A 26,652-nucleotide genomic window follows, 5' to 3' on the forward strand; every position below is an offset into this window, starting at 1 on the left:
TCATTTGAATAAGTTGGGAATGAATCAGCAAACAAAGTAATAGCTGAGTGAATTTATCTGAAAAATAAGATGATTTGGAAGACCTTAGAAGACAATCAATCTCATTACCATTCCAGTCGTTAATCCCAAAACGGAGTTTTGTGAAAGCAAATACATGCTCACAACACTCAAGACAGATCAAGAGAACAGATGAGCAAATTGCAGCAGCTCTGTGAAAAGATTTTGCTCCCTGTAAGCATTTTTTTTTTCAAATCTACAGCTAATTAGTAATTCTCGACCTCTAACCATTTAAATAAATATCTTTAATAGTCTCAGACTATAATTTGGAGATATTTAGTCTGTCAGCAAATGTTTTATGAGTTGAAAAGCACTTACAATGGAACACTGTGGTGTTTCAAACTTCCAAAAATTGTTTTTGGATCCAAATGTACAATAAAAACTCAATAAAGCAAATAAAGTATCACATACAGTCAAACAAAATCAAGCAATCCATATTTAGGATGATCAAATTTATTTACAATAATAACCAGACCATTAATTTTTTTTATTTACTCAACAAAAATCGGGCTCTGACATACTTCTAAAACAACAGAGGTTACAATGAATTTCTTCTTTGAACAATGTAAATAATATATGCATTATACAGTTTATGATCAACTTACAAACATGATCTGTCCAAGAAGAACATGTATTGCGTTCAAATAAATAACTTACCAACCCACATTACAAGGAATTTCTGAAATAAAAACCCAAAATCCCAATGAAGTTGTAATGCTCTGTGAAACAAAAACTGAATACAAAACTTGGAAATCTTTTTCAACCTACAATATATTCAACTGAATGCACTACAAACATGCTATTTGATGTTCAAACTGATCAACTTTTTTTTTTCATTTCAAATACTCATTTTGAATATGATGTCTGAAACACATTCCAAAAAAGCTCAGGACTGGGGCAAGAAAAGATTAGGAAATTTGAGGAATGCTGTAAAAAGATCAATTACAAACACGTGACTATTGTGACTGGGTATAAAGGGAGTATCCCCAAAAGGCTCAGTTGTTCACAAGCATGGATAGGGCGAAGTCAACTACACGTTGCGACACTTTCGTAAGCTAATCATCAGTTTAGGAACATTTCTAAGTGTACAATTAAAAGGAATTTTGGAATTTACATTGACGGTCCATTGTATCATCAAAATTTAAATAATCTGGAAGCATAAAGTAAGCAGGAAGGATGAAAACCAACACCCGGTTGTCATGGCCTGAGATCCCTTTAGGTGGCATTGCCTCATGCATCTGTTACGACAGTGTGGCTTTGTAGTAAAAGAGTGTGAGTACTTAGGTTTTGAAAGTAAATGAAAACTAACTAAAATTGAAAAAAAAAAATTCCTCTCTCTCTCTCACACACAACCTTCTCACCCACAGACCCTATTCTCAATTAACGCTCATCACTGTCATGATCCTGCCGCTCCAGCCCGGGCTGGATCATGACAATCACTGTCTGTATTTAAGCCTCCCTGACCCATGGATCCGACGCCAGTGTTTGCACTTGTTTTGTGGTACACAGGCTGACTTCTTTGATTACCACTACTCGGGTGTGTAAGTTTATAACCAGGCTTCCTGTACTTGTACTCATCATCTTTTGTTCTCCTCCACTTTCAGTGTTCCTCCCGTGTCTTCCGCTTCGTTGGTGCTCCAACGGCACCATACAGCTCTTCCACCTGCTTACGCTCCCGCCTCCTACCCATTTCTTGCTCCCATGGATCTCCATCACGCATTGGAAAAATAACCCCGTTACCTCAAAATAAACCACTCTTTAACCCCCTAACCTGGTACAATACTACATACAATCACATATCGTGACAATTATGTACTGCATTTATTGGACTTGTAATTCTGGAGACTGTTATGGTGTACCTACATTTGATTTGTGGACAATTGTTCATGTTAGAAAGTTAATGCATTTTTTTAAAATGATATTTGTTTTAGTTACACAATACCCGTGATCTTTTTTCCCCTTATCTCACACTTGACAAATAACACTCCAAACCTAAAATAAATAAAAAATAAAAATAAAAACTATAACAAACTTGCTCCAAAAACTAATTAACACTCATCAAATTTGAAAAATAAAAGTCAAAACGAAATAAAAGCTAACCATAATGGTAAATCCAAAACTATTATAAGGCTGGTAAGTACTAGCATGGCCCACCAGCAGTCCACATTTGTCACCCATTGAAAATTTGTTACATTATGACATGTAAAATACAATAACAAACACTGTGGACTGTTGAACAACTGAAATTATACTTTGAGCAAGAATAATTTCTCCTACATAGGTTCAACAATTTGTGTCCTCAGTTCCCAAACATCATTAATCCATTTCTTAACCACCCTAACAAGGGTCGTGGGAGTGTTGGAGCCAATCCCAGCTGTCTTCGGGCAGGACGTACCTTGAACTGGTTCCCAGCCAATCACAGGGCAAATGGAGACAGACAATAGTCGCACTCACAACCACACCTAAGAGCAATATGGAGTCGCCAATTATTGTTGCAGGTTTTTGGGATGTGGGAGGAAACGGGAGTGCCTGGAGAAAGCCCACGCAGGCACGGGGAGAACATGCAAACTCCGCACAGCCGGGACCAGGATTTTCTCCCCGGTCCTCAGAACTGTGAGGCCAACGCTCTACAGCTGCTCCACCGTGTTGCTCCCAAACATCTAGTGGTGTTAAAAGGAACGGTGATATAACACAGTGGTAAACGTGTCTCTGTCCCAGCTTTTTTGAAACATGCTGCAGGCATGAAATTCAAAAGGATTACATACTTGCCCATAAACAGTAACTTACATCAGTTTGAACATTAAAATATCTTGCCTTTGTGGTGTATTCAATAGAATATAGACTGAAAAGGATTTGCAGATCGTTGTATTCGGTTTTTCTTTGGGTTTAACACAATGTCCGAACTGTACTGGAATTGGGGTTATCATTTGGAATGAATGTCCCTGGTAGATGGCCAAATGTTGACATTTGTGTAATATTCCAATGAAGCCAGAGGGAGAAAAGAAGCCAATTATGAGTAAATACATCCAGAACCAAAAATAAGTGGTAAATTATGGGCTCATTGACACCTTAATGTTAGAGGGGACAAAACAAACAAACAAAAAACAGCAACACCAAAATGTCAACCTAGCTTGGTGAGAAGAACTGCAGCTACAGCATTGCATGTGTACTATAGCTGCACACATGGTAATCACGAACACTCTTCAGAAAATTAATGCATTTATAAATGCATGCAAAAACATGAAAACACGCATGATGATTGGATATGTTTATTCAACATAAAAGTGAATATTGGGAACATTTCTTAAATAGCGCTGCATTAATATTATACTCCTAACCTTTCCCTAAAAAAAAAAACAAAGACACAGTGTAGCATTGAACTCCCAGCCAACACTAATTAGAGCCATCAGCACAAATTGTCAAATCCTAATTGATGATATACAAGTATCATTTTTGCTTGCTGCTTACTAGCAACACTTAATATATGGCTTATTTTCAACTCGTTTGACCACTAACGGTAAAGACATGACCTGCTGAATTAACCTTTTGAAGATCCATCCATCCATCATCTGAGCTGCTTATCCTCACTAGGGTCATGAGAGCGCTGGAACCAATACCAGCTATCTTCGGGCAGGAGGCGAGGTACACCCTAAACGGAGTTTAAGTGCCAGGATAAACGAATCACCTATTTTGCATCACAAAAAGAAAACAGCCAATAAATGGTGCTATTTCTGCGATATGAATGAATATTAGCACCATGAACAAACGAGTGCCAATATGGATCCAATGCGATCTTCAAAACCGCAATGCTTTTGATCATTACCGTCAACATTCTGAAAAATTGGGCATGCACATGTGTGGAGTTGTACCAATGGTTAACGTAGATAGTAGTCTCACAAAAAGTAGTATCGTCATTAAAGACGATAATTTCAGTGGAACAAGGTCTCCAATCATTAAGACGAGCTTGAAAGCAGTTCATTAAAACTTTGATCACAGCAAATTAAATTTAAGTTATTCAAGAATCATTCAACACAGTGAACACATGATTGGGGAGAGTTTAGCTAACTACTGCTAATGAACAGCTAAGATAACTATCTGGCTTAGTCGGAGCGGACGTTGCCAACCAGCATGGATTTATGCATTTTACGGTCCAAGCACAGGAAAAAATAGACCGTGGCCACGATCCAGTGAAAGATCCTGATTAACCTAAGCTGTTTTGAAATAAATGTCACTGATGGGGTGGTAAAACGGGCAGCATGTGATCAATTACCAGTCAGTGATGGTGTCAATATGTGCCATGCGACTGGCAACCAATTCAATGTGTAGTCCACCTTTCGCCCAATGCTAGCTGTGCTAGGCTCCAGCACACCTGCAACCCTTGTGAGGATAAGCGGCTTGGACAATGGACATGGACCTTTTAAAATAAAATGAAGCATTTTGACAACAGTTTATTTTTTTTCCCCCAGAGACCAATGTTTGCTACAATGTGGCGCTTCTGATGTTCAGAAAAAGTATTGGATAGGATTTAACCAGGATATATTGATATATAAGAGGGCTCGGGGATTTACATGATGAGTCCAAACTAATAAATATGTACCAATTAGTAAAAGTATCACGACTATTAAGTCTTCATTGTTATTCGGATTGTATTCAGAGAAAATCTGCAATGGATTTAAAAAGTATTTCGGTATCAATGATGCACTCGTATCCAAGTCACCCCCTTTTGCTCCGTCATTAAGGATCGCCTCTACTATGATTACAGATGAAAGTGGACCTTCGTGAAAATTCCTGAAAGTACAATTGCAAGTACTAGAGGGTTCCGGGGGCGTGCCCCCCCGGGAAATGTTTGGAAAAATGGATGGCTGTGGTGCATTCTGGCGATATCTGTGAACAAAATTCAGACAAAAATTGAAAGTAAAATTTTTAAATCCCACCACGGGACTGCCGTAAATAGGAGGCCGGCTTGGTAGAGCATGCCTTTATGTGCACGCGCTCGACATATTGGCCACACCTGAATGAAGGGGATGATAGTCTAATGTTTTTTTTTTTTTTGTTTTTTTTTTTTACGCCGTCACGCTGCCTCGCGATCGACGCAATGAGCACCCCCGGTGTAACTGAATTTCCTTTGACATGGCTCATGATGTTGATGACTTTCAACGTAAATGCGCTTGTAATCCGTGAAGCAGCTGTGAACATGCGCTTTCGCACATGCTCTGTACATGCTCAGTGCGGTTAACTTGCATTTCCTGTTTGCGGATGAATACCGGTTGTTTTGGAGCAGGCTTGTTTAGTTAACAAGGTTTATGAAATAAACACGTAAATTATGTCAAGACCAAACAAAATAAGCGACATATTGAGAGAATGCGAGGGGAGGGACGTTACTGTTACTAGTGTTAGTGTCTCAACAGGGCTACGCTCGTGAAAGCCAAACAACAAACTCAAACGCATGTTTGTTCAATGTTGTCAACTAATATCCGGATTAATTTTAGGCAATTCTTCCTCAATTTTCCGGAGCAATTTTCATGAAAACTTAAAAATCTGAAATTCCGGGAAAATCCAGAGGACTTTCATCACTGTATGATGGCTGATATGCTGACGTCAATGTTCCCTCCAATTTTATACGTGTCTAAAAGAACACATGCAGCCCGTGAGCGCTCTCCCCCTTTGCTCACTGTGAGCAACATCAGATGTATGCACTGTGGTCAGATCAGTGTCATTCATTGAAGTGACATGGCTCATTAAAAGATTCAGACAGCATTTAAATTCCCATCAGAACATTTTTAAAAACAATTCTATTTGTTTTTGAAAACACGCAATGAAAATATCAACAAACAAAAACATACATTGCTAACCAAACCAAGCCAAGTGTGACCTATAAATTTGAAAGGTTGCCTCCAACTTTGTTTCATTCATTTATTTTTTTAAGCAACCCATGTTGAAAGCTGACTGATGCTCCCAAACAGTTTTAAGATTAATGTTATGTTGCCTTCTATATTTGAAATACAGAATTAGCTTTTGTGCACTGTATTGTCTGTGCATTCATCCTCGATCAGGTGGAATTTTAACATTTTACACCAGCTCATCCTGCACTTTCTACTTTGGCTTCAGACCAGACCATTCTCACTCGAAAAAGAGAAAATCTCATCCAGTTTCATTGCTTTTTCTTCTATTATTCACATACTCCGACATTCATTGCATCTGAAAGTAACAGCTTTTTTTTTTTTATTTTTGTCATTATTATCGAGAGTAAACGTAAACATGTCAAGCTCGTCTTTGCTCTACATTGCCCAGACTGTGTTGCTAACTAAAGCACCGATGGTGGGCGGCGCTAAGGACGCTGTTAATGACGTCACCATTTTCACGGCACCGTATTGCCGGTCAAACATTGCTCAAGCTCGACATTGAACCGGAGGAGAATATTTACAATACCAGAGACTTGTTATGCTGTTGGTTGTCACAATGGATGAGACAGATATTCAAAGAGGTCATTCTATAGCATACCAGCTGAAAAGACCAGAAAAGATAGATGGATTTCGGCAATTAAATGGGATGGATGATGCCCAACCAAATACACACGCCTGTGTAGCAATTATTTCATTTCAGGTAGGAACTATTCTTCTCAATCTCAAATCACCAAGAAGTATTTATAATGATAAATTTACTCAATTGAGAACAATGCATATTTAAAAAAAGAAAATGAACCGTCTGTAGCAGAGTGATTTACGGAGATTCACGTGTGGCTGCAATACGCTTCCGTGTACGAAAACGATGACACCCTGCCCTTTTTTTTTTTTCCAACCATAGTTAATGAATGCGAGTTTGTGTAAAATCAGGCGTCATCTACTTAAATATTGATATTTGTATTGAAAAAATCTAAGTGGGTCCATCACTATGTGGGATTTATTTCTGATTGAGAACAGATCCAGCAATGAAGTATTTGTCTGCGTCCAAACTTTTATACACGTTTAAACTTTTCTGTGTAAATCTTGACGACTTACTCACCGGATACATGTGTAGACCCAGTTATCCAAAACAAGCGAAAGTGGGTTAACATTCCACTTTCTTATCGGCAAAAACATCGATCTTGGCATTAAATATTGGTCCTCAATGGCAAGTGCCTCTAATTTTTCCACGTACCTTCGTTTATTATCACCTTCTAAATGTTTAACGGTATGAGACAAAACTCTGGACGTCGTGCTATAAGACGTATTTTCGTTTCGTTCTCAACAGAATTAACTTGCAACAATGCTTTGTTCGACAGTCAATATGGCGAGTCGTTTGATTTTATGACGTAGGTGCACAAGCTCTATAAACCACATTGATGGGCTGTGTAAGTACTGTAACATTTGTAATTTTGAGTGTACCCCTTTAAAAGCGGACAGGGAGGCGGTGGAAGGTAAACTAGGAAGGAGTGTGTGGCCGAGCAGCAGGTCTGACTTCAGAGAGTGAGACAAAAAATGAAATGTGCTTTTGCAGTGTATATAAACCTCTGGCTTCAACTTACACACGCACACACACATATATAATATAATGTAACATAAAGGACTGTATATACGACTGATCTTTTTCCACTTTTTTTTTGTAAAATTATATTTGAGCTGGCCGGAATTAATAGATATATTTATAATAGATATAATGATTAACAATGCTTCACTGATGTAATAACTATTCATAAAAGGGACTAATAACTATGTTAGCATAATGGAAATGCAAAGTGTGATCAATGTTATAAGTTAAAAATATTATTTTTGGACCAGGAGGAAACACAGCATTCAATGTGAAGTTTGAGATTTGCAAATTTAAAACACCATCTGACTAAAAAGTGAAAATTCCTTTCTCAGATACCACCTTCTTAGCATGTGTCTATTTTCTAAGCAGGACCCATTATAGAATGACAAACTCGCATAGTTATTTGTTTTGCTCGTGTAAAGCAATAAACAGTACCTTGTCTGACAATGTCCATCCATCACCGAGGATATCCATCCCTCTATCTGTTGATCTTCGATACCACTTGTCTGCGGTTTTGTTCACGCATGATAATTTGTATAAAATCATTGCACTAGCAGATTGGCGATAATGCATAGTGGCTTCTAGTTCTTGCCATGAATCACTATTTAGAAACCAACAGGCTCATTCACATGTGTCAATGGTCATCAAGTTCTCTGCATTGAGCTTTTATGATTCAACGTGGGTGTGAAGAATTTATTTTTGTGCGATAACTGCCCACATGGAGGGTCTCTTCTGAAAAACAGTATGCTGACTTAGCAAGTACATTTTAACTTAATGCATTATCCCCTTCCACTCCAATTAGTATACTTAATTTTATCTACTACTTGTGTGTCTTAGGTGTAAGTAAACATGCTCTATCTTGGTCTACTAGGGCTATATATAGCCAGAGCAGTGATAAAGTTTTGTGCATGTCTCAGATAGCAGTTTTCCTGAACAACCCAAAAGAAAAGGAACCACAAACGTAGTGCTGCCTCTTGTTCCTTTTCCAAGAGACAAAAAAAAAAAAAATTGGACCAGAAGGACATCACAAAGAACAAAGAAAAAATGAACCTTCAAAAATATTCAGTCCAGTGGAACGTCAGACACAGGACGTAACTCATTTGCTGTTCCCCGTTTGGACTCCCTCATCTTGTCCAAGCCAAAGAGGAGGTCAAGCTGGGTTATTGGACGCAATCGATCCTCATCCACGGGTCTGCAGCACAGAACATGAAAAGTTACTAATGACACGCAGCCAGAGGAAGTTCCAATTCACAGTTTTTCACACGGGCCAATTCATTACAATTACAGCACACATAATGTAATTTCCGGACTATAAGCCGCGACTCTTGTCACACGCTTTCAACTCTGCGTCTTATGCAATGATGCGGCTAATTTATGTTTTTTTTCTAACGGCTGCTAGGGGCAGTCGAGTAGAAAAGGTAAGAGTGAGACAGGTGGAATATGTGTCAAGGATGACGCAAGTTTAATGTAACTTTGCGCTTTGTGCATGAAAAAAATTTGCATGAACAGACCCTCATCATGGAAAATGCAAGAATAAATACATATGACACAGCTTTCAAGTTAAAAGCAATCGAGCTGGCCGATAAAAGAAGGAAACAGAGCTACTCCATGTGAACTTGGTATAAATGAATCAATCGATGGTGAGACACTGGAAATGGCAGCGGGAAGAACTGGAGCAATGTCAAAAGATGAAAAAAGCTTTCCCAGGTAAAAAAGCAGGTGGCCTGAACAGTGTTGCTACGGTGTTCCTACTGCGCCCCCTTTACTTTTACCGGTATGTTTTTTTACCCAACCCTGTTAGTGCTGTGTTACTACCATATTGCTGCTGTGTTACTGCCACATCACAGGCACTGTTTGGAAAGAAAAGCTAAGGTATATTATTAAAACTTTTAAAACTCTTTCTGTGTACTGTCTTTCGTAAATATATCATGTTTCAATGTGGGCACATGCTGCTTATAGACAGGTGCGGTTTATGTATGTACAAAAGTTTTTTCCTTCAAAAATGTACTGGGTGAGTTTTATAATCAAGTTAGTCTTATAGTCTAGAAATTACGGTAAATGCTTTCCAAAACAAGCCAGGATACCAAATATTTTGCCTTTACATAGATACATTTTCTCCATGTGAACATTGTCAGGAAGGTACTACTTTCACAGTTTTTTTGTTTTGTTTTTGTTCTGAATACTTAAGGTTGTAGTTTACAGCGGTGATGACCAATGTAATGTAGGTACGGAAAGTATACAGACCTGGAATGTTGTAGTCTTTTTATTTTGGCAGCCATTTGCTTAAAGCATTTAAGTTCTTATTCCCCCCTCATTATTGTACACACAGCACTCCATATTGATGGAAAAATTGGAATTGTTGGTTTTTTTGCTGTTTAATCAAAAACAATCCTTAAGGAATTTGGAAATAGTTTGTGCATCATGATAAATCCAGTGTGCATCTCCTGAAGCCAAAAATGACACCATTTCCCAAATTTTTCATACTATTAAGTGGAAAAAATATATAGGTTCAACTTATATATTGATTTCTGTTAACACAACAGTCAATAATATGTTTGACAAGGAAGGTGACTATTAACAAATGTTACGTGAGACCAAGGTCAACCATTTTTTTTAAATGATTAAATTAGTTAGTCCAATTAGTTAACCTCTAACTGGTACAAAAATTAAAGGAGAAGTAAAAATGATCAAATCAGATAACATGGTCACACAAGTGCACACAACCTCTTATCAATGGGAATTTATCTTTGCTCCGCATTAAGCAATCAGATTAAAACATTTCGAATAGTGGTCAGTAGACACCTGCCACCAATTAAAGTGCCTCAGATTAATCATAAATAAATGAAGGTGGCGCATAATACAAAACTCTCCCCAGGACTAAAATAAATCCCATTCAAATATCAAAATGGAGGGGTTATTTTTTAATTTTTTAAGGAAAAAAATGGTCTGAAGCAAAAAGGGCCCTTTTTTCCATCTGAGTAAAAGGGCATGTTCTTGAGCACTACTTGGGGTCTGTGTATCACGTGTCTGATATCTGTTGATGCAGACAACCGTAAACAACCTAATTCTATAAAATGATATTCTTGTTGAATTTTCTAAAGTGTAAAAGACCACTAATTCTTGACCCTTTTTGCTTGATGGCCCACAACTAAAATTATATATCTTCTTCTTCCTTTCCTTTTGGCTTGTTATCTTTTTCCATCTAAGCCTATCTCGTGCATCTTCTTATCTAACACCCACTGTCTTCATGTCCTCCCTCCCTCACAACATCCATCAACCTTTTCTTTGGTCTTCCTCTTGCTCTTTTGCCTGGCAGCTCCATCCTCAGCACTCTTCTACCAATATACTCACTCTCTCGTCTATGAACATGTCCGAACCATCGAAGTCTGCTCTCTCTAACCTTGTCTCCAAAACATCCAACTTTGGCTGTCCCACTAATGAGCTCATTTCTAATCCTATCCAACCTGTTGACTCCAAGCGAGAACCTCAGCATCCTGATTTCTGCTACCTCCAGTTTTGCTTCCTGTTGTTTCTTCAGTGCCATAGTCTCTAATTATTCGGCCCCTTTACTTTCAGTGCAGGAAACTCACACCAGAAGTTCACTGAGGATCTCTGAATGATCCAATGTTGACTGATGATGATAAATAGAATCCACCTGTGTGTAATCAAGTCTCCGTATAAATGCACTTGCTCTGTGATAGTCTTGGGTTCTGTTTAAAGTGCAGAGAGCATCATGAAGACCAAGGAACACACCAGGCAAGTCTGAGATACTGCTGTGGAGAAGTTTAAAGCTGGATTTGGATACAAAAATATTTCCCAAGCTTTAAACATCTCAAGGAGCACTGTGCAAGCAATCATATTGAAATGGAAGGAGAATCAGAGCACTGCAAATCTACCAAGAACCGGCCATCCCTCTAAACTTTCACCTCGAACAATGAGAAGAATGATTAGAGATGCAGCCAAGAGGCCGATGGTCACTCTGGATGAACTGCAGAGATGTACAGCTGAGATGGGGGAGTTTGTCCATAGGACAACAATCAGTCGTACACTGCACAAATTTGGCCTTCAAGGAAGAGTGGCAAGTAGAAAGCTATTTCTCAAAGATATCCATAAAAAGTCTCATTTAAAGTTTTCCACAAGCCACCTGGGAGACACACCAAACATGTGGAAGTAGGTGCTCTGGTCAGATGAAACCAAAATCGAACTTTTTGGCCACAATGCAAAATGATATGTTTGGCGTAAAAGCAACACAGCTCATCACGCTGAACACACCACCCCCACTGTCAAACATGGTGGAGGCACCCCCATGGTTTGGCCTGATTTTTGTCAGCATGACAGGGAAGATGGTTAAAATTGATGGGAAGATGAATGGAACCAAATACAGGACCATTTTGGAAGAAAAACTGTTGGAGTCTGCAAAAGAACTGAGAGTGGGACAGAAATTTATCTTCCGGCAGGACATTGATCCAAAACACGAAGCCATATCTACAATGGAATGCTTCACAAATAAACATATCCAGGCGTTAGAATGGCCAAGTCAAAGTCCAGACCTGAATCCAATCGTGAATCTGTGGGCAGACTGCTGTTTACAAACGCTCTCCATCCAACCTCACTGAGCTCGAGCTGTTTTGCAAGGAAGAATGGACAAGTCTTTCAGTCTCTCACTGTGCAAAACTGAATAAAGACGAACCCCAAGCGACTTGCAGCTGTAATTCCAGCAAAACGTGGCGCTACAAAGTATTAATGCAAGGGGGGGGGTCAATAATATTGTACGCCCCACTTCTCAGGTTTTTATTTGTTAACAAGTATAAAATAAATACATTTCGTTCCACTTCACGATTGTGTCCCACTTGTTATAGATTCTTGACAAAAAAAAATAATTTTATATCTTTATTTTTGAAGCCTGAAATGTGGCGAAAGGTTAAAAAGTTCAAGTTCAATAATTTCACAAGGCACGGTAGAGATTACAACAATGTATTTTTGTTTTGAAAATAATCTACACAATATTTTAGAGCCTAGGGTGTGCTCAAAGCTATGAGCACTGTAATCACACAGTGCTTGCTGAGTGCTCAATGACTGGACTTGCAACAACTATCTTGGCTGGCAGCTTTGGGACATACTTTCACTATGTGCCCTTTTAGTGGACGCCTTGGATATTAATGGGGGCTTCTTTTTGAGGTCACACAGTACCAACACAGGAACATGTAAGTAGACTGTGAGGACTTGACAGCCCATGAGATTTGTCAACACAATATTTCCAGTTTCATGTTTACACTCTGCTGCACACCTTTCACCCTCATAAAATGTATGCAACGTAACGGTGCGTCTATTCTATGTGGTCACATATATAGTAGTTTAAATAGTAAAATCTATTGTTGAAGCAAATGCTGACACTACTGAAAAGTTTATCATTTATAAGACTAGTAATGTCACTAAAGCCCATCACAGCTGTTTTTGGTTTTTCGCATAACGTTACCTAACCCTATGCTCTTCCATTGTTTTAAGAGCTGAAAACTGTATAGCCTAACGTGCGACACATGATTCCACCGCCTCCATGAACAGATATCCAGTTGTATGGATTTATCGTTTTTAACCGATGCATTAATAAACATTCTGTTGTCAAATTGCCCTCTCAGTTTTAAATCTTCAACCATTAAGAAGTTAGCCCTAAGCTTTAGAGTAAACCTTATTATGTATTAATTCCCACGTCATCATTTCTCTCAATTGCTGCACTTGTCTACTTAAAATCTTGACTTTGAGACAACCGCTGTTACGCAAACATTAGTTTTGCTCAAATGATGTAGCTGTGCCTCATACGTTTCCTTCTCCTGGACCTCTCCGAGCTGGTGAGCGATCTGCCGCATCTGTTCCTTGCGGACGTAGTCCCGGACTCTGTACATGGCGGCGTCACGGCAAAGTTCCCGCAGGTCACTCCCAGAGTAGCCTTCTGTCTTCTCAGCTATGTCCTTCAGATTAATAGTACTGCTTAGCTGCCCAACAGAAAGCATTATGATCACAAATGAAAAAAATTTAAAGGGAGTCTTGAATACTTTACATTTTGCATGCATGAATCAAATCTTACATTTTCTTCTGCTAATATCAACTGCAAGATGGCATATCTTTGTTTTGTATCCTGAAAAAAAAAAAAATTCAATAAAAAACAAAATAAAAGAAAAAACACACATTTGGCATGGTTACAGATGTTGAGGCAAACATTTTTGCTCACCAGCCACTGTGACTATTGGTTTCTCATAGTCAGAATCCACTGGGCATTTTTATGAGCCACAATTTTGTTGTGTTTAAAAAAAATTATCAAAGGTACTCTGGCATGTGACAGATTTTTTGAAGACTCTTTGATTGGGTGTGTGTGTGTAAATGTGAGTGTGAATGGTTGGTTGAGTTTTAACATGTGCCCTGTGATTCACTTGGTGACCAGCTCACAGTGCCCTGCCTATCGTCCAATCCCACGGCAAACAAACAAAAGTAAATTTCACCAAAAATGGATAGGTTAATTACTGTATATACTTCCTGCCATCTAAGAGAAGAGATTTTTTTTGTTCTATCTGTCATTGTGCCTCACTGGCATCTTCTTCTTCTTCTTTTCCTTTCGGCTTGTCCCGTTAGGGGTCGCCACAGTGTGTCATCTTTTGCCATCTTAGCCTATCTCCTGCATCTTCCTCTCGAACACCAACTGCCCTCATGTCTTCCCTCACCACATCCATAAACCTTCTCTTTGGTCTTCCTCTCGCCCTTTTGCCTGGCAGCTCCATCCTCAGCACCCTACCACCAATATACTCACTCTCTCGCCTCTGAACATGTCCAAACCATCGAAGTCTGCTCTCTCGAACGTTGTCAGCAAAACATTCAACTTTGGCTGTCCCTCTTAATGAGCTCATTTCTAATCCTATCCAACCTGCTCACTCCGAGGGAGAACCTCAACATGTTCATTTCTGCCACCTCCAGTTCTGCTTCCTGTTGTTTCTTCAGTGCCACCGTCTCTAATCTGTACATCATGGCCAGCCCACCACTGTTTTGTAAACTTTGCCCTTCATCCTAGCAGAGACTCTTCTGTCACATAACACACCAGACACCTTTCGCCAGCTGTTCCAACCTGCTTGGACCCGTTTCTTCACTTCCTTACCACACTCACCATTGCTCTGGATTATTGACCCTAAATATTTGAAGTCGTCCACCCTCACTATCTCTTCTTCCTGTAGCCTCACTCTTCCCCCTCCACTTTTCTCATTCACGCACATATATTCTGTTTTACTTCGGCTAATCTTCATTCCTCTCCTTTCCAGTGCATGTCTCCATCTTTCTAATTGTTCCTCTGCATGCTCCCTGCTTTCACTGCATATCACAATATCATCTGCGAACATCATGGTCCAAGGGGATTCCAGTCTAACCTCATCTGTCAGCTTATCCATTAACACCGTAAACAGGAAGGGGCTCAGAGCTGATCCCTGATGCAGTCCCACCTCCACCTTAAATTCCTCTGTCACACCTAAGGCACACTTCACCATTGTTCTGCTGCCATCATACATGTCCTGTACTATTTTAACATACTTCTCTGCCACACCAGACTTACGCATGCAGTACCACAGTTCCTCTCTTGGTACTCTGTCATAGGCTTTCTCTAGATCCACAAAGACACAATGTAGCTCCTTCTGACCTTCTCTGTACTTTTCCACGAGCATCCTCAAGGCAAATAATGCATCTGTGGTACTCTTTCTAGGCATGAAACCATACTGTTGCTCACAGATACTTACTTCTGTCCTGAGTCGAGCCTACACTACTCTTTCCCATAACTTCATTGTGTGGCTCATCAACTTTATTCCTCTATAGTTTCCACAGCTCTGAACATCCCCTTTGTTCTTAAAAATGGGAACTAGAACACTTTTCCTCCATTCTTCAGGCACCTTTTCGCCCGCTAATATTCTGTTGAATATGTTGGTCAAAAACTCTACAGCCATCTCTCCAAATTGCTTCCATACCTCTACCGGTATGTCATCAGGACCAACTGCCTTTCCATTTTTCATCCTTTGTAGTGCCTTTCTGACTTCCCCCTTAGTAATCATTGCCACTTCCTGGTCCTTCACACTTGCCTCTTGAACTCTTCCTTCTCTCTCATTTTCTTCATTCATCAACTTCTCAAAGTATTCTTTCCATCTATTTAGTACATTACCGGCTCCAGTCAACACATTTCCATCTCTATCCTTAATCACCCTGACCTGCTGCACATCCTTCCCATCTCTATCCCTCTGTCTGGCCAACCTGTAGAGATCCTTTTCTCCTTCTTTCGTGTCAAACCTGGTGTACATGTCTTCATATGCCTCTTGTTTAGCCTTTGCCACCTCTACCTTTGCCCTACGTCGCATCTCGATGTACTCCTTTCGTCTCTCCTCAGTCCTCTCAGTATCCCACTTCTTTTTCGCTAATCTCTTTCCTTGTATGACTCCTTGTATTTTGGGGTTCCACCACAAAGTCTCCTTCTCCCCTTTCCTACCAAAAGACACACCAAGTACTCTCCTGCCTGTCTCTCTGATTACCTTAGCTGTCGTTGTCCAGTCTTCCGGGAGCTTCTGCTGTCCGTCGAGAGCCTGTTTTACCTCTTTCCGAAAGGCCGCAAAACATTCTTCCTTTCTCAGCTTCCACCACATGTTTCTCTGCTCTACCTTTGTCATCTTAATCTTCCTACCCACCACCAGAGTCATCCTACACACTACCATCCTATGCTGTCGAGCTACACTCTCCCCTACCACTACTTTACAGTCAGTAACCTCCTTCAGATTACATCGTCTGCACAAAATATAATCCACCTGCGTGCTTCTACCTCCGCTCTTGTAGGTCACTATATGTTCCTCCCTCTTCTGGAAATAAGTGTTCACTACAGCCATCTCCATCCTATTTGCAAAGTCCACCACCATCTGTCCCTCAAAGTTCCTTTCCTAGATGCCGTACTTACCCATCACTTCTTCATCGCCCCTGTTTCCTTTACCAATATGTCCATTACAATCTGCACCAATCACAACTGAAGAAAATGAGAGAGAAGGAAGAGTTGAAGAGGCACGTGTGAAGGACCAGGAAGTGGCAATGATTACTAAGGGGGAAGTCAGAAAGGGACTACAAAGGATGAAAAATGGAAAGGGAGTTGGTCCTGATGACATACCGGTAGAGGTATGGAAGCAATTTGGAGAGATGGCTGTTGAGTTTTTGACCAACTTATTCAACAGAATACTAGCGGGTGAAAAGATGCCTGAAGAATGGAGGAAAAGTGTTCTAGTTCCCATTTTTAAGAACAAAGGGGATGTTCAGAGCTGTGGGAACTATAGAGGAATAAAGTTGATGAGCCACACAATGAAGTTATGGGAAAGAGTAGTGTAGGCTCGACTCAGGACAGAAGTAAGTATCTGTGAGCAACAGTATGGTTTCATGCCTAGAAAGAGTACCACAGATGCATTATTTGCCTTGAGGATGCTCGTGGAAAAGTACAGAGAAGGTCAGAAGGAGCTACATTGTGTCTTTGTGGATCTAGAGAAAGCCTATGACAGAGTACAAAGAGAGGAACTGTGGTACTGCATGCGTAAGTCTGGTGTGGCAGAGAAGTATGTTAAAATAGTACAGGACATGTATGATGGCAGCAGAACAATGGTGAGGTGTGCCTTAGGTGTGACAGAGGAATTTAAGGTGGAGGTGGGACTGCATCAGGGATCAGCTCTGAGCCCCTTCCTATTTGCAGTGGTAATTGATAGGCTGACAGATAAGGTTAGACTGGAATCCCCTTGGACCATGATGTTCGCAGATGATATTGTGATTTGCAGTGAAAGCAGGGAGCATGCAGAGGAACAATTAGAAAGATGGAGACATGCACTGGAAAAGAGAGGAATGAAGATTAGCCGAAGTAAAACAGAATATATGTGCGTGAATGAGAAAAGTGGAGGGGGAAGAGTGAGGCTAAAGGGAGAAGAGATAGTGAGGGTGGACGACTTCAAATATTTAGGGTCAACAATCCAGAGCAATGGTGAGTGTGGTAAGGAAGTGAAGAAACGGGTCCAAGCAGGTTGGAACAGCTGGCGAAAGGTGTCTGGTGTGTTATGTGACAGAAGAGTCTCTGCTAGGATGAAGGGGAAAGTTTACAAAACAGTGGTGAGGCCGCCCATGATGTACAGATTAGAGACGGTGGCACTGAAGAAACAACAGGAAGCAGAACTGGAAGTGGCAGAAATGAAGATGTTGAGGTTCTCGCTCAGAGTGAGCAGGTTGGATAAGATTAGAAATGAGCTCATTAGAGGGACAGCCAAAGTTGGATGTTTTGCTGACAAGGTTCGAGAGAGCAGACTTCGATGGTTTGGACATGTTCAGAGGCGAGAGAGTGAGTATATTGGTGGTAGGGTGCTGAGGATGGAGCTGCCAGGCAAAAGGACGAGAGGAAGACCAAAGAGAAGGTTTATGGATGTGGTGAGGGAAGACATGAGGGCAGTTGGGGTTCGAGAGGAAGATGCAGGAGCTAAGCTAAGATGGCAAAAGATGACACGCTGTGGCGACCCCCAATGGGACAAGCCGAAAGGAAAAGAAGAAGAAGATTAACTGGACACTTGAAATTGCCCCTAGGTGTGACTGTGAGTGTGGTTGTTTGTCTCTTTGCATCCTGCGATTGCCTGGCAACCAATTCAGGGTGTACTACACCTTCTGCATGTCGACGGCTGGGATAGGGTCCAGCACTCCCATGACCCTTGTGAGGATAAGCGGCTAAGAAAATGGATGGAAGGAAAATACATTTGTAGGCACTGTGCCTTTGCAAACAGCTTAAAAATAAATGAAGCTCACAATAAAAAGTGAAAAATTGACTTTTTTTCAATTATGCCAGCGTGCATCAGTTTATTTTACTTAATACAAGAGACTTTGTTTTTTTTCAGTAACAATGTAGGTGCTTTCAAAATATTATGACATCTATCCATTAATCTTCTACATCTTATCCGAGGTTGGGGTACGGGGGCAGTAGCTTTAACAGAGACACACAGACATCCCTTCCCAAGTCACTTCATCCAGCTTTTCTGGAGGGATCCCATGGTGTTCCCAGGCCAGCCAATAGACAAATTCTGTCCAGCGTGTCTTGGGTCATCCCCGGGGTCTCTTGCCAGTCACCAAGGAGGTGTATGGAAGATATCTGAATCAGATATCCCAGCCACCTCATCCGGCTCCTCTCAATGCGGAGGAGCAGTGACTCTACACTGAGCCTCTCCCACATGATTGAGCTTGTCACCCTAAGGGAGAGACTGGAAACCCTGTGGGGAAAACTCATTCTGCGTACTTGTTTTTGGGATCTTGGTCTTTTAGTCACGACCCATAGTTTGTGACCATAGGTGATAGTAAGAATGTAGCTCGACCTGTAAATTGAGAGCTTCACCTTTTGATTTAGCTCCTTCTTTACCATGACAGACCGATACAAAGTCCACATCACTGCAGATGCTGCATCGATCCACCTGTTGAACTCCCACTCCATTCTTCGCTCACTTGTGAAAAGATCCCAAGATACCCTGACCACCCCAGTCTGCAATCCAAATGCACTGTTCCTGATGTCCACGCGATGTTGCAAAGGCGTGACAACCAGGACAGCCCCACAACATCCAGAGCCTAGGACCTCTGGGCGAATCTCTTCCACCCCTGGGGCCTTTCCACCAAGGAGCTTTTTTGACCGCAAACCCAGTGATAGGAGAGCCCGTATCAGTGAACCCAGACTCTTCTTCGTCATGGGAAGGCATGCTAGTGGAATTGAGGAGGTCTTTGAAGTATTCTCTCAACCGCTCACAGTCGAGGTGTTCCCAGGAGCCCCTAACAATACGTTTGGCCCTGCTACATTGGCCCGGCATCTTCGCCGACTATTGGAGCCATCTCACCATCAGGTGGTGATCAGTTGACAGCTCTGCTATGCTCTTAACCCGGGGTCCAAAACATGCTGTCACAAGTCTGATGACACAACCACATTGCTGATTATCGAATTACACATGTGGACACAGTTATATTTGAATATGATGTGAGTTATGGACATTCTGAGATGAGCACAGCAGTACAGTAACAAAACACACTCGAATTGTGATCGGGGGCTGGGATTCTTTTCAGTCACACTCTTTGAGGTCTCACTGTTATTGCCCACTTGAACATTGTAGTACCTCAGCAGAATGATGGAGTCCCCAGTGGGTGCGCTCTCCAACACTCCCTCTATGTACTCTGAAAAGGTTGGGTACAGTTTTGTTTGGTGCATGGGCACAAACAACAGTCAGGACCTTTCCCCCCACCCAAAGGCCGAGGGAGGGTACCCTCTCATTCACCAGAGTGAACCCCAACGTACAGGCTCCATCCGAGCCAATATGTACACACTGTGGCAACTCCAGATTGGAAGACATTCCAACCCCTCTCAAGAGGACTGGCTATATACAGTCAGAATCTCTCGACCTCACACACCAGCTCGGGGTTCTTCTCTGCCAGAGAGACAACATACCATGTCTCTAGAGCCAGCATGTGTAACTGGGGATCTGATCATCAAGGTCCCTGCCTTCGGCCACCTACAGCTCACACTCCACCCAACCCCTATGGCCCCTTGGCGAGCCCCTGGGAAGGGGGACCCATGTCACCCCGTCGGGCTATGACCCGCTGAGCCCCTTGGATCCAGGCACCTTCGAAACCCACCTTTAGGTCTGGCTCCAGAGTGGGGCCCTGGTGACCCGTGTCCAGGCAAGTGAAACTTGGATCCAATTTTGGTATTTGTCAAAGGGTCAAAATATGCAATAATCAAAATTACATTGAAAAACATTATTTGGAACAGTTTAGATTTTTTCAGAAAGGAATGACCGTGAATTTATGGGCCCTGTTAAATTCTGAATGGCAGTATGAAGTGGGATGTTTTTAATTGTAGAGTGAACATGGGAATTATGTAAATCCTATTATTAGGATGGTGTGAAATGATTTCCTCACAGACATCACACATACTTCCCATCTCATGTTCCATTGTCTGATAATTATGTTGTCGACTTGTAAGTGAAGGCATCATTCATGGACTGATTTTCTTGAGTTCCTTCAACATGCAACAGTTTAGTTGAATTTACAGTAACTTTATGTTAGAAAGACACAATTTACGCAACTTTAACATGCTGTTTTATGTTGCAGAATGAAAACATGGGTGTGACGAGTTATGTATTTTTTCTACTTGGCAAAGATGCAAATTAAACATATAAAAATGAAAATACGCTCTCTAAAATGGCAGAATAAAATGGGCTCTATCATCATGCCGAGCAGAGTAAACAAATGAATAAATTCACCCTGCCTTAGTGACTAGTGGGAGTTCCTGTGCGACCCGCAAAAGTCAAAATGGACCAGCAGATGGCAGCTTAGTGGGTGTAAAGCCCTCTTTATACTTCCGTGCTCGCATGACCAATAATGCCCCCATTGCAACGTTCGTGACACATAGGCCTGCACGACCCCTATGCATCACTTGACTACATCCTGCAAAAATTGTTGCTACGTGTAGAATGACAGCGACCATCACTTGTGATTGGTCCGTTTTGATGACGTACTCAAGGTGAGCCTTCGTTGTACATATCTATGCTGCCACCTTCTTGATCGATTTTGCAGCACGTTTAAACATATCATCTGGTCATCTAGGTCCATTTGTCCTAGCAGACATTGTTCCAGGGTGCCATTGTGAGAGAATTGCTTCCATATGGGTTTGAAGAAAGTCTAGTCCAGTGATTCCCAAACAGTGTTCCGGGGTACATTAGTGTGCCATGAGCACTCTTCAGATGTGCTGTGGGAAGTTATCCAATTTTATGTAATTGCTAAAAAAACCATTTATTTCCAAGAAATAATGTATCTTTATTCATCTATTTATGCCAGTGAGGTACAATGACAAACAGAACAAAAAAATGTTCTTCTACTAGATGGCAGGAAGTACATACAGTAATTAATCTATCCATTTTTGGTGACATTTACTTTTGTTGTTGTGCCGTGGGATTTTTCAATTGTAAAATATGTGCCTTGGCTGTATAAAGGTTGGAAATCACTGGTCTAGTCCACCATCAAGCGTCTCAGGAGGGGGAAACATTACACCATCAGCACTGTGTATAGTGGAGATAAGGTACTGCTGATACTTCAAGGACCTCAATTCTACAGAGATGATTTCCAAAATGGGAGTCAGCGAGGTCTTTAAGGTTAGAAGTGACCAATTGAGGTTAAAAAGCTCCTTGGTGACAGGACCCTGAGGGTGGATGAGATCTCCAAGAGTTCCGAAGGGCTCAGTTTATTGTAGGGCTGTCTTGGTTGACAGACCTCTGCAACATCAAGTGAACATCCTGATAAGTTTCTCTGGATTGGTACACCCGGGTGGTGCTCCACCTGTTTAAGAACGTGGACTGGGGGTGTGTTCCAACTACAGGGAATCACAATCCTCAGGCTCCCTAGTAATGTTAAGGGATTCTGGAGAGAATGGTCCATCTGAAAGTTGCTCCTCATTCGAGAAATGCAGAGTAGTGTTTGTGCCGTCTGTGAAACAGTGGACCAGTCTCTACACTCAAGTCTCCTCGAGGGTAAATGGGCGTCTGTGCAACGAGTCTACAGTGCCATGAAAAAATAGTGACCACCCTTCTCAAATTCTTAGATTTGTTATGTTCTCAGTTTTGTTTAGGTTGGGTTGCTTTTGTTTTTACTGTGAAAAATTTATATTATAAAAAGTTACATTGTAAAGTTACTAAAAAATTATAGGGAAATGTTGGAGCTACAAAGTATTAATGCAAGGGGGGTGAATAATATTGTTATTTAATATTGTGTTGATTTTGTTGGTTGTATCCACTTGTTTGTGTTTGCCTTTCTCCCTTGTGTTGACCATTCAGCTGCCTCTAGCCACTCGTGTCCTGTTCTTGTATTTCATGTTGTCTCAATCTCCGTGTATTTAACTCCCTATTTTCTTTCAGTTCTTGTTGATCCATTGTCTTTGCAATAGGTTGCTTGTTGCTTTGCTCCTCATTACGTTTTTGAAAGTCATGTCAAGTTTCTAGTTTAGGTTTACGTAAGACTTTACTTTGTTGTGTTTAGAATTAAAGATTTTTTTAGATTGCTCTACTCTTCCTTGCCTCCCTGCTTCCATGTATTTGGGTCCTCCACACCTCACCTTGCCTTCCTTGCCCTTCACTACCTCCGATCGTGACAGAATGGACCAACCAAGACAGAACCTAGTGAAGAACACGATATCGTCACGTGGGCAGTCTGCCTCCCAGCGCTTTCAGCCTGGCAGCCAAGCCGACCCTCGTCGAGCAAGCCCTGTCATTTAATCTTCTTCCTCCTATTCACCCGTGTCTCCCACTTTATGTAATTATTCACCATGCCTGACCAGTTTACCTGCACGTTTTTGTAGATACTGATTTTCCAGTGATGAAGATGAGCTTAATTGAGGTTGGGCATGTTTCCGATTCAGAGTCAGACTGTTTTTTCTGGTTGCTTCCTTAGTTTTACAAGTCCAAGTCATTTTTTGTCACATCTCCCTGTCGCTATCCCCGTAGGTCTCAGCCCAAGTTCTTTCTCAGTGACCTTTTCCGGGGCACCTGTTTAGGCATTTATCCAGGACACCTGCGTGGTGGCCAGTGAGGTTGTCCATTTAGAGCTCGGTTTTTGTCCTCCCATTGCATCAAAGTGATGTCAAGCCAAACCAGTTCCCGAATCTGCTTGTTCTGTACTACCAGTGTTTCCCTGTTTGGCTTCTTGAGTCCCTGTGCACTCTACCCCACTCGTATCGACTCCTACCAAGCCTCGATGGTGGCACGCTGAGGAGGCAACTGCAGCCCCCGTGACGGTTCCCCAGCAGGACCTGGTGCTGGATCCTCGGCAGGTCCCCATAACTGCTCCACGGTAGCTGCGTCAGGCCCTTGTGCCTCCTCCCCAGCAGCTGTGTCAGGCCCTTGTCCCTGCTCTCGGCGGTTGCGTCAGGTTGGGTTGTTTTTTTTTTCCTGTGTTCCATGTCTTGTGTGGTGATTTTGTCGGTTGTGTCCACCTATTCGTGTTTGCCCTCCTCTCTTGTGTTGACCAATCAGCTCCCTCCAGCCAATCGTGTCCTGTGCAGGTTTTTCTCGTTGTCTCATTCGTCTCTGTGTACTCAACTCCCGTTTTCTTTCAGTTCTTGTTGATCCATTGTCCTCGTCACGGGTTGCTCGTTGCTCATTTTGTTTTGAAAGTCATGTCAAATTTCTAGTTTATGTTTAAGTCATACTTTGTTACTTTGAGTATTTTTTGTTGTTACTTTAAGTTATTTTTAGAACTAAAGACTTTTTAGATTCTTCTACTCTTGCCTTGCCTTCCAGCTTACCTGCATTGGGTCCTTCACACCTTCTCTTACTCACCTTCAACTACCACAGACCGTGACAATATTTTTGCGTACTTTCACACTTAAACATTTTAGATAATCAAACAAATGTAAAGATCAGACAAATATAAACCAAATGCACTTAAAATGCAGAATTTAAGTTGTGATATTTACTAAGGAAAAGTTTAAAAGTTACTTAGCCCTGTGTGAAAAAGTAATTATTGATGCTATTTAACTTTTGTTTAATTTTCACTGAACATACTCAACCCTGAATACCTCCAGTCATGTTCAGTCAAGAAATCACTTCCACAGAAACTGTCTGACAAAATCAAGTGGGATGAAAGGTCAAAAAAAAGCTGCAACAGACATGACATGACACGATCCAAAGAAATTTCATAATAGTCAAGGGATACAGTCATTGACGATCAGTCTGTAAAGGGTTACAAAGCCATTTTTGAAAAGCTTTCCAGTGAACCACAGAAGAGCCATCAACCTCAAATCCAGAAATGATATAACAGTGGTGAACCTTTGCAGCCTACAAAAAAATTCCTCAAGGGGGGGTTAAAAAAAAAAAAAAAGGCTGTTCTTACTTTTGCAAAAACCACCTGAATGATTCCCCAGACTATGTGGACAGACCAGATTAAAGTTCAGCTTTTTGGAAGGTGTGTGTCTCACTGAATCTGGCTTAAATGTAGCACAGGATTTAAGAAATATAAGAACATCCTACCAAAGAGTCAAACGTGGTGGTAGTGTGAAGGTCTTTGGCTACTTGGATCCTTTAGGACTTGGACAACTTGCTGTGATTGATGGAACCATGAATTTTGGTCTTTAACAGAATATTCCTAAAAGGAGAATGTTCAGCCACTTTGTGACTTCAAGCTCATGCGTACTTGAGTTCTGCAGCAGGATAACGATCCAAAACATTCTAGCCAGCATGTCAATTTCTGGTTGCCTTAAAAAAACAAAATTTTGGAGTAGCCTTGTCAAAGTCCGCCCTTGAATATGATAGAAACGCAGTGACACAACCTTAAAAACTCCATGCTCAAAGACCCTAAATTTTAGCTAACTTAAAACAATTCTGCGAGGAAGAGTGGGCCAAAACATCTCCACGTAAAAGTGAAAGAGAAAGAATTCTTGAGTTCAGTTGTTGGTGCTGAGGATGGCCCAACCAGTTATTAGTATTTAGGGGGCCATTACTTTTTCACACAGGGCCATGTAACTTGTAATAGTTTCCGGGCACATTCCACTGGGAGGAGGCCCCAGGGATGACCCAGGACACCCTGGAGAAACTATGTTTCTTGGCTGACTTGGGAATGCCTTGAGATCTCTCTGAATGCGCTGGAAGAAGAGGCTGGGGAGAGGGAAGCCTGGGCTTCTATGTTTAAGCCACTGGCTCCACAACCCAACCTTAGATAAGCGGAAGAAAATGGATGGATGTACAATACTCCTCTGATTAAAGAATATTACACAGATTGAACATTGCTTTTGCAAAGAAGTTCTTACAGGAAGCGCAACATGAAATGTGGTGGGCATTCTGCGTAGGATAGCAGGATCTACATCTTGTGGTCGGTTAGTTGCCCCCATGACCATCACCTGTAACAGAATCAATAGTGTATATAGTAATAGTATAGTGTTAGCACATGCTCGTACAACATGCTAATAGCTACATAGCTGCTGATTGAGATTAACTAAGTCTGCTATTTGCAAAGGCTTTAATGGTTAGAGTGTAAGACATGGTAATTACCTGAGTGGCTGAGGAAGTTTCCAGGCCATCCCACAGGCTCATAAATTGAGCCTTCATCATGGCAGTGGCCTCATGATCAAGGCTGGAGCGGTTCCTGAGAAATGACTCTAAGAACAATAAAAGAACCAATGTATATACCTGAGAGTTAAAGTACGAGATTGTTGAGGTTTTAACTGATGATTGCTGTTGAGCCCTGACTAACTCTAAAATCACAATGACTGTCATCAGAGGCCAGTCAATTTGGAGTTTAGTTTTCCTCCACTTGTGTTCTGCTTTCCTACACTTTGATTTAAAGGTCTTCCCAATTATAGGACTCATTCTTTGTGTTCAAGGTTACTTCAAGAATGTCTTAGTTTTAATAGGAGATACACCATTCATGATATTTGAGATTGTCCGGGTGAATTTATCCAAAAATTAATCAACTTTCACCAATCGCATTTTTTGATACTAATGAGCTCCATGAACTAATCCTCATACACAAACACAGCCAAAAAAATGGTTAGAAATAGCTACATCTTAAATGTAAACTGGTAGAATTTAAACATCCTTAGTGATGAAAAGGTCTAAGATGTGACCTTGCGTGTTTAATTTGTTGAGATAGGTCAAATGTATCGCTGATTTCCAGTATAGCAGAAAGTTCTTCTCAACATGAATATTTAGGTCACCAGTTATGACAAAAGAGCTGTAGTCACTAAAAATAACTGACAGTAATTCTGAAAATTTGTCCATAAATTTTTTATTGTATCTTGGAGGTCTTAACCTTGGGATCACCTTTACTAAAAAACAGAGAAATTCAAAATAGCTAAAATCTCCCTGTATAATTTCTTTACAGTGGAATAATGATTTTTAAAAAAGCAATATACTTGTTCATAAAAATTAAAACTAGTTGGTGTTACTGCATTTAAAATGGCATTAGAGCTACTTTCTTTTAACCATCTTTCATTTAGAAATAAATATTCTAGGTCATAGGTCATAATAATGTCATTAATCAATGTTG

General features: G+C 41.0%; 1 protein-coding gene across 2 annotated transcripts in view; it reads right to left on the reverse strand.

The window, feature by feature from the left end:
* Positions 1-5,092: 5,092 nt before the first annotated feature.
* atad1a (ATPase family AAA domain containing 1a) overlaps positions 5,093-26,652 on the reverse strand; it is a 49,384-nt gene continuing 27,824 nt past the window's right edge. For both annotated transcript variants that reach the window (XM_061817715.1, XM_061817716.1), the window contains exons 6-10: positions 25,656-25,762; positions 25,415-25,504; positions 13,649-13,699; positions 13,384-13,556; positions 5,093-8,758 (exon numbers count right to left, since the gene is read on the reverse strand). In XM_061817715.1, the coding sequence (XP_061673699.1) occupies positions 8,629-8,758; positions 13,384-13,556; positions 13,649-13,699; positions 25,415-25,504; positions 25,656-25,762 (551 nt within the window). In that variant the 3' untranslated portion in view covers positions 5,093-8,628. The remainder of the gene's footprint in view (positions 8,759-13,383; positions 13,557-13,648; positions 13,700-25,414; positions 25,505-25,655; positions 25,763-26,652) is intronic.

Source organism: Syngnathoides biaculeatus, chromosome 4, assembly GCF_019802595.1.
Source record: "Syngnathoides biaculeatus isolate LvHL_M chromosome 4, ASM1980259v1, whole genome shotgun sequence".
NCBI lineage: Eukaryota > Metazoa > Chordata > Actinopteri > Syngnathiformes > Syngnathidae > Syngnathoides > Syngnathoides biaculeatus.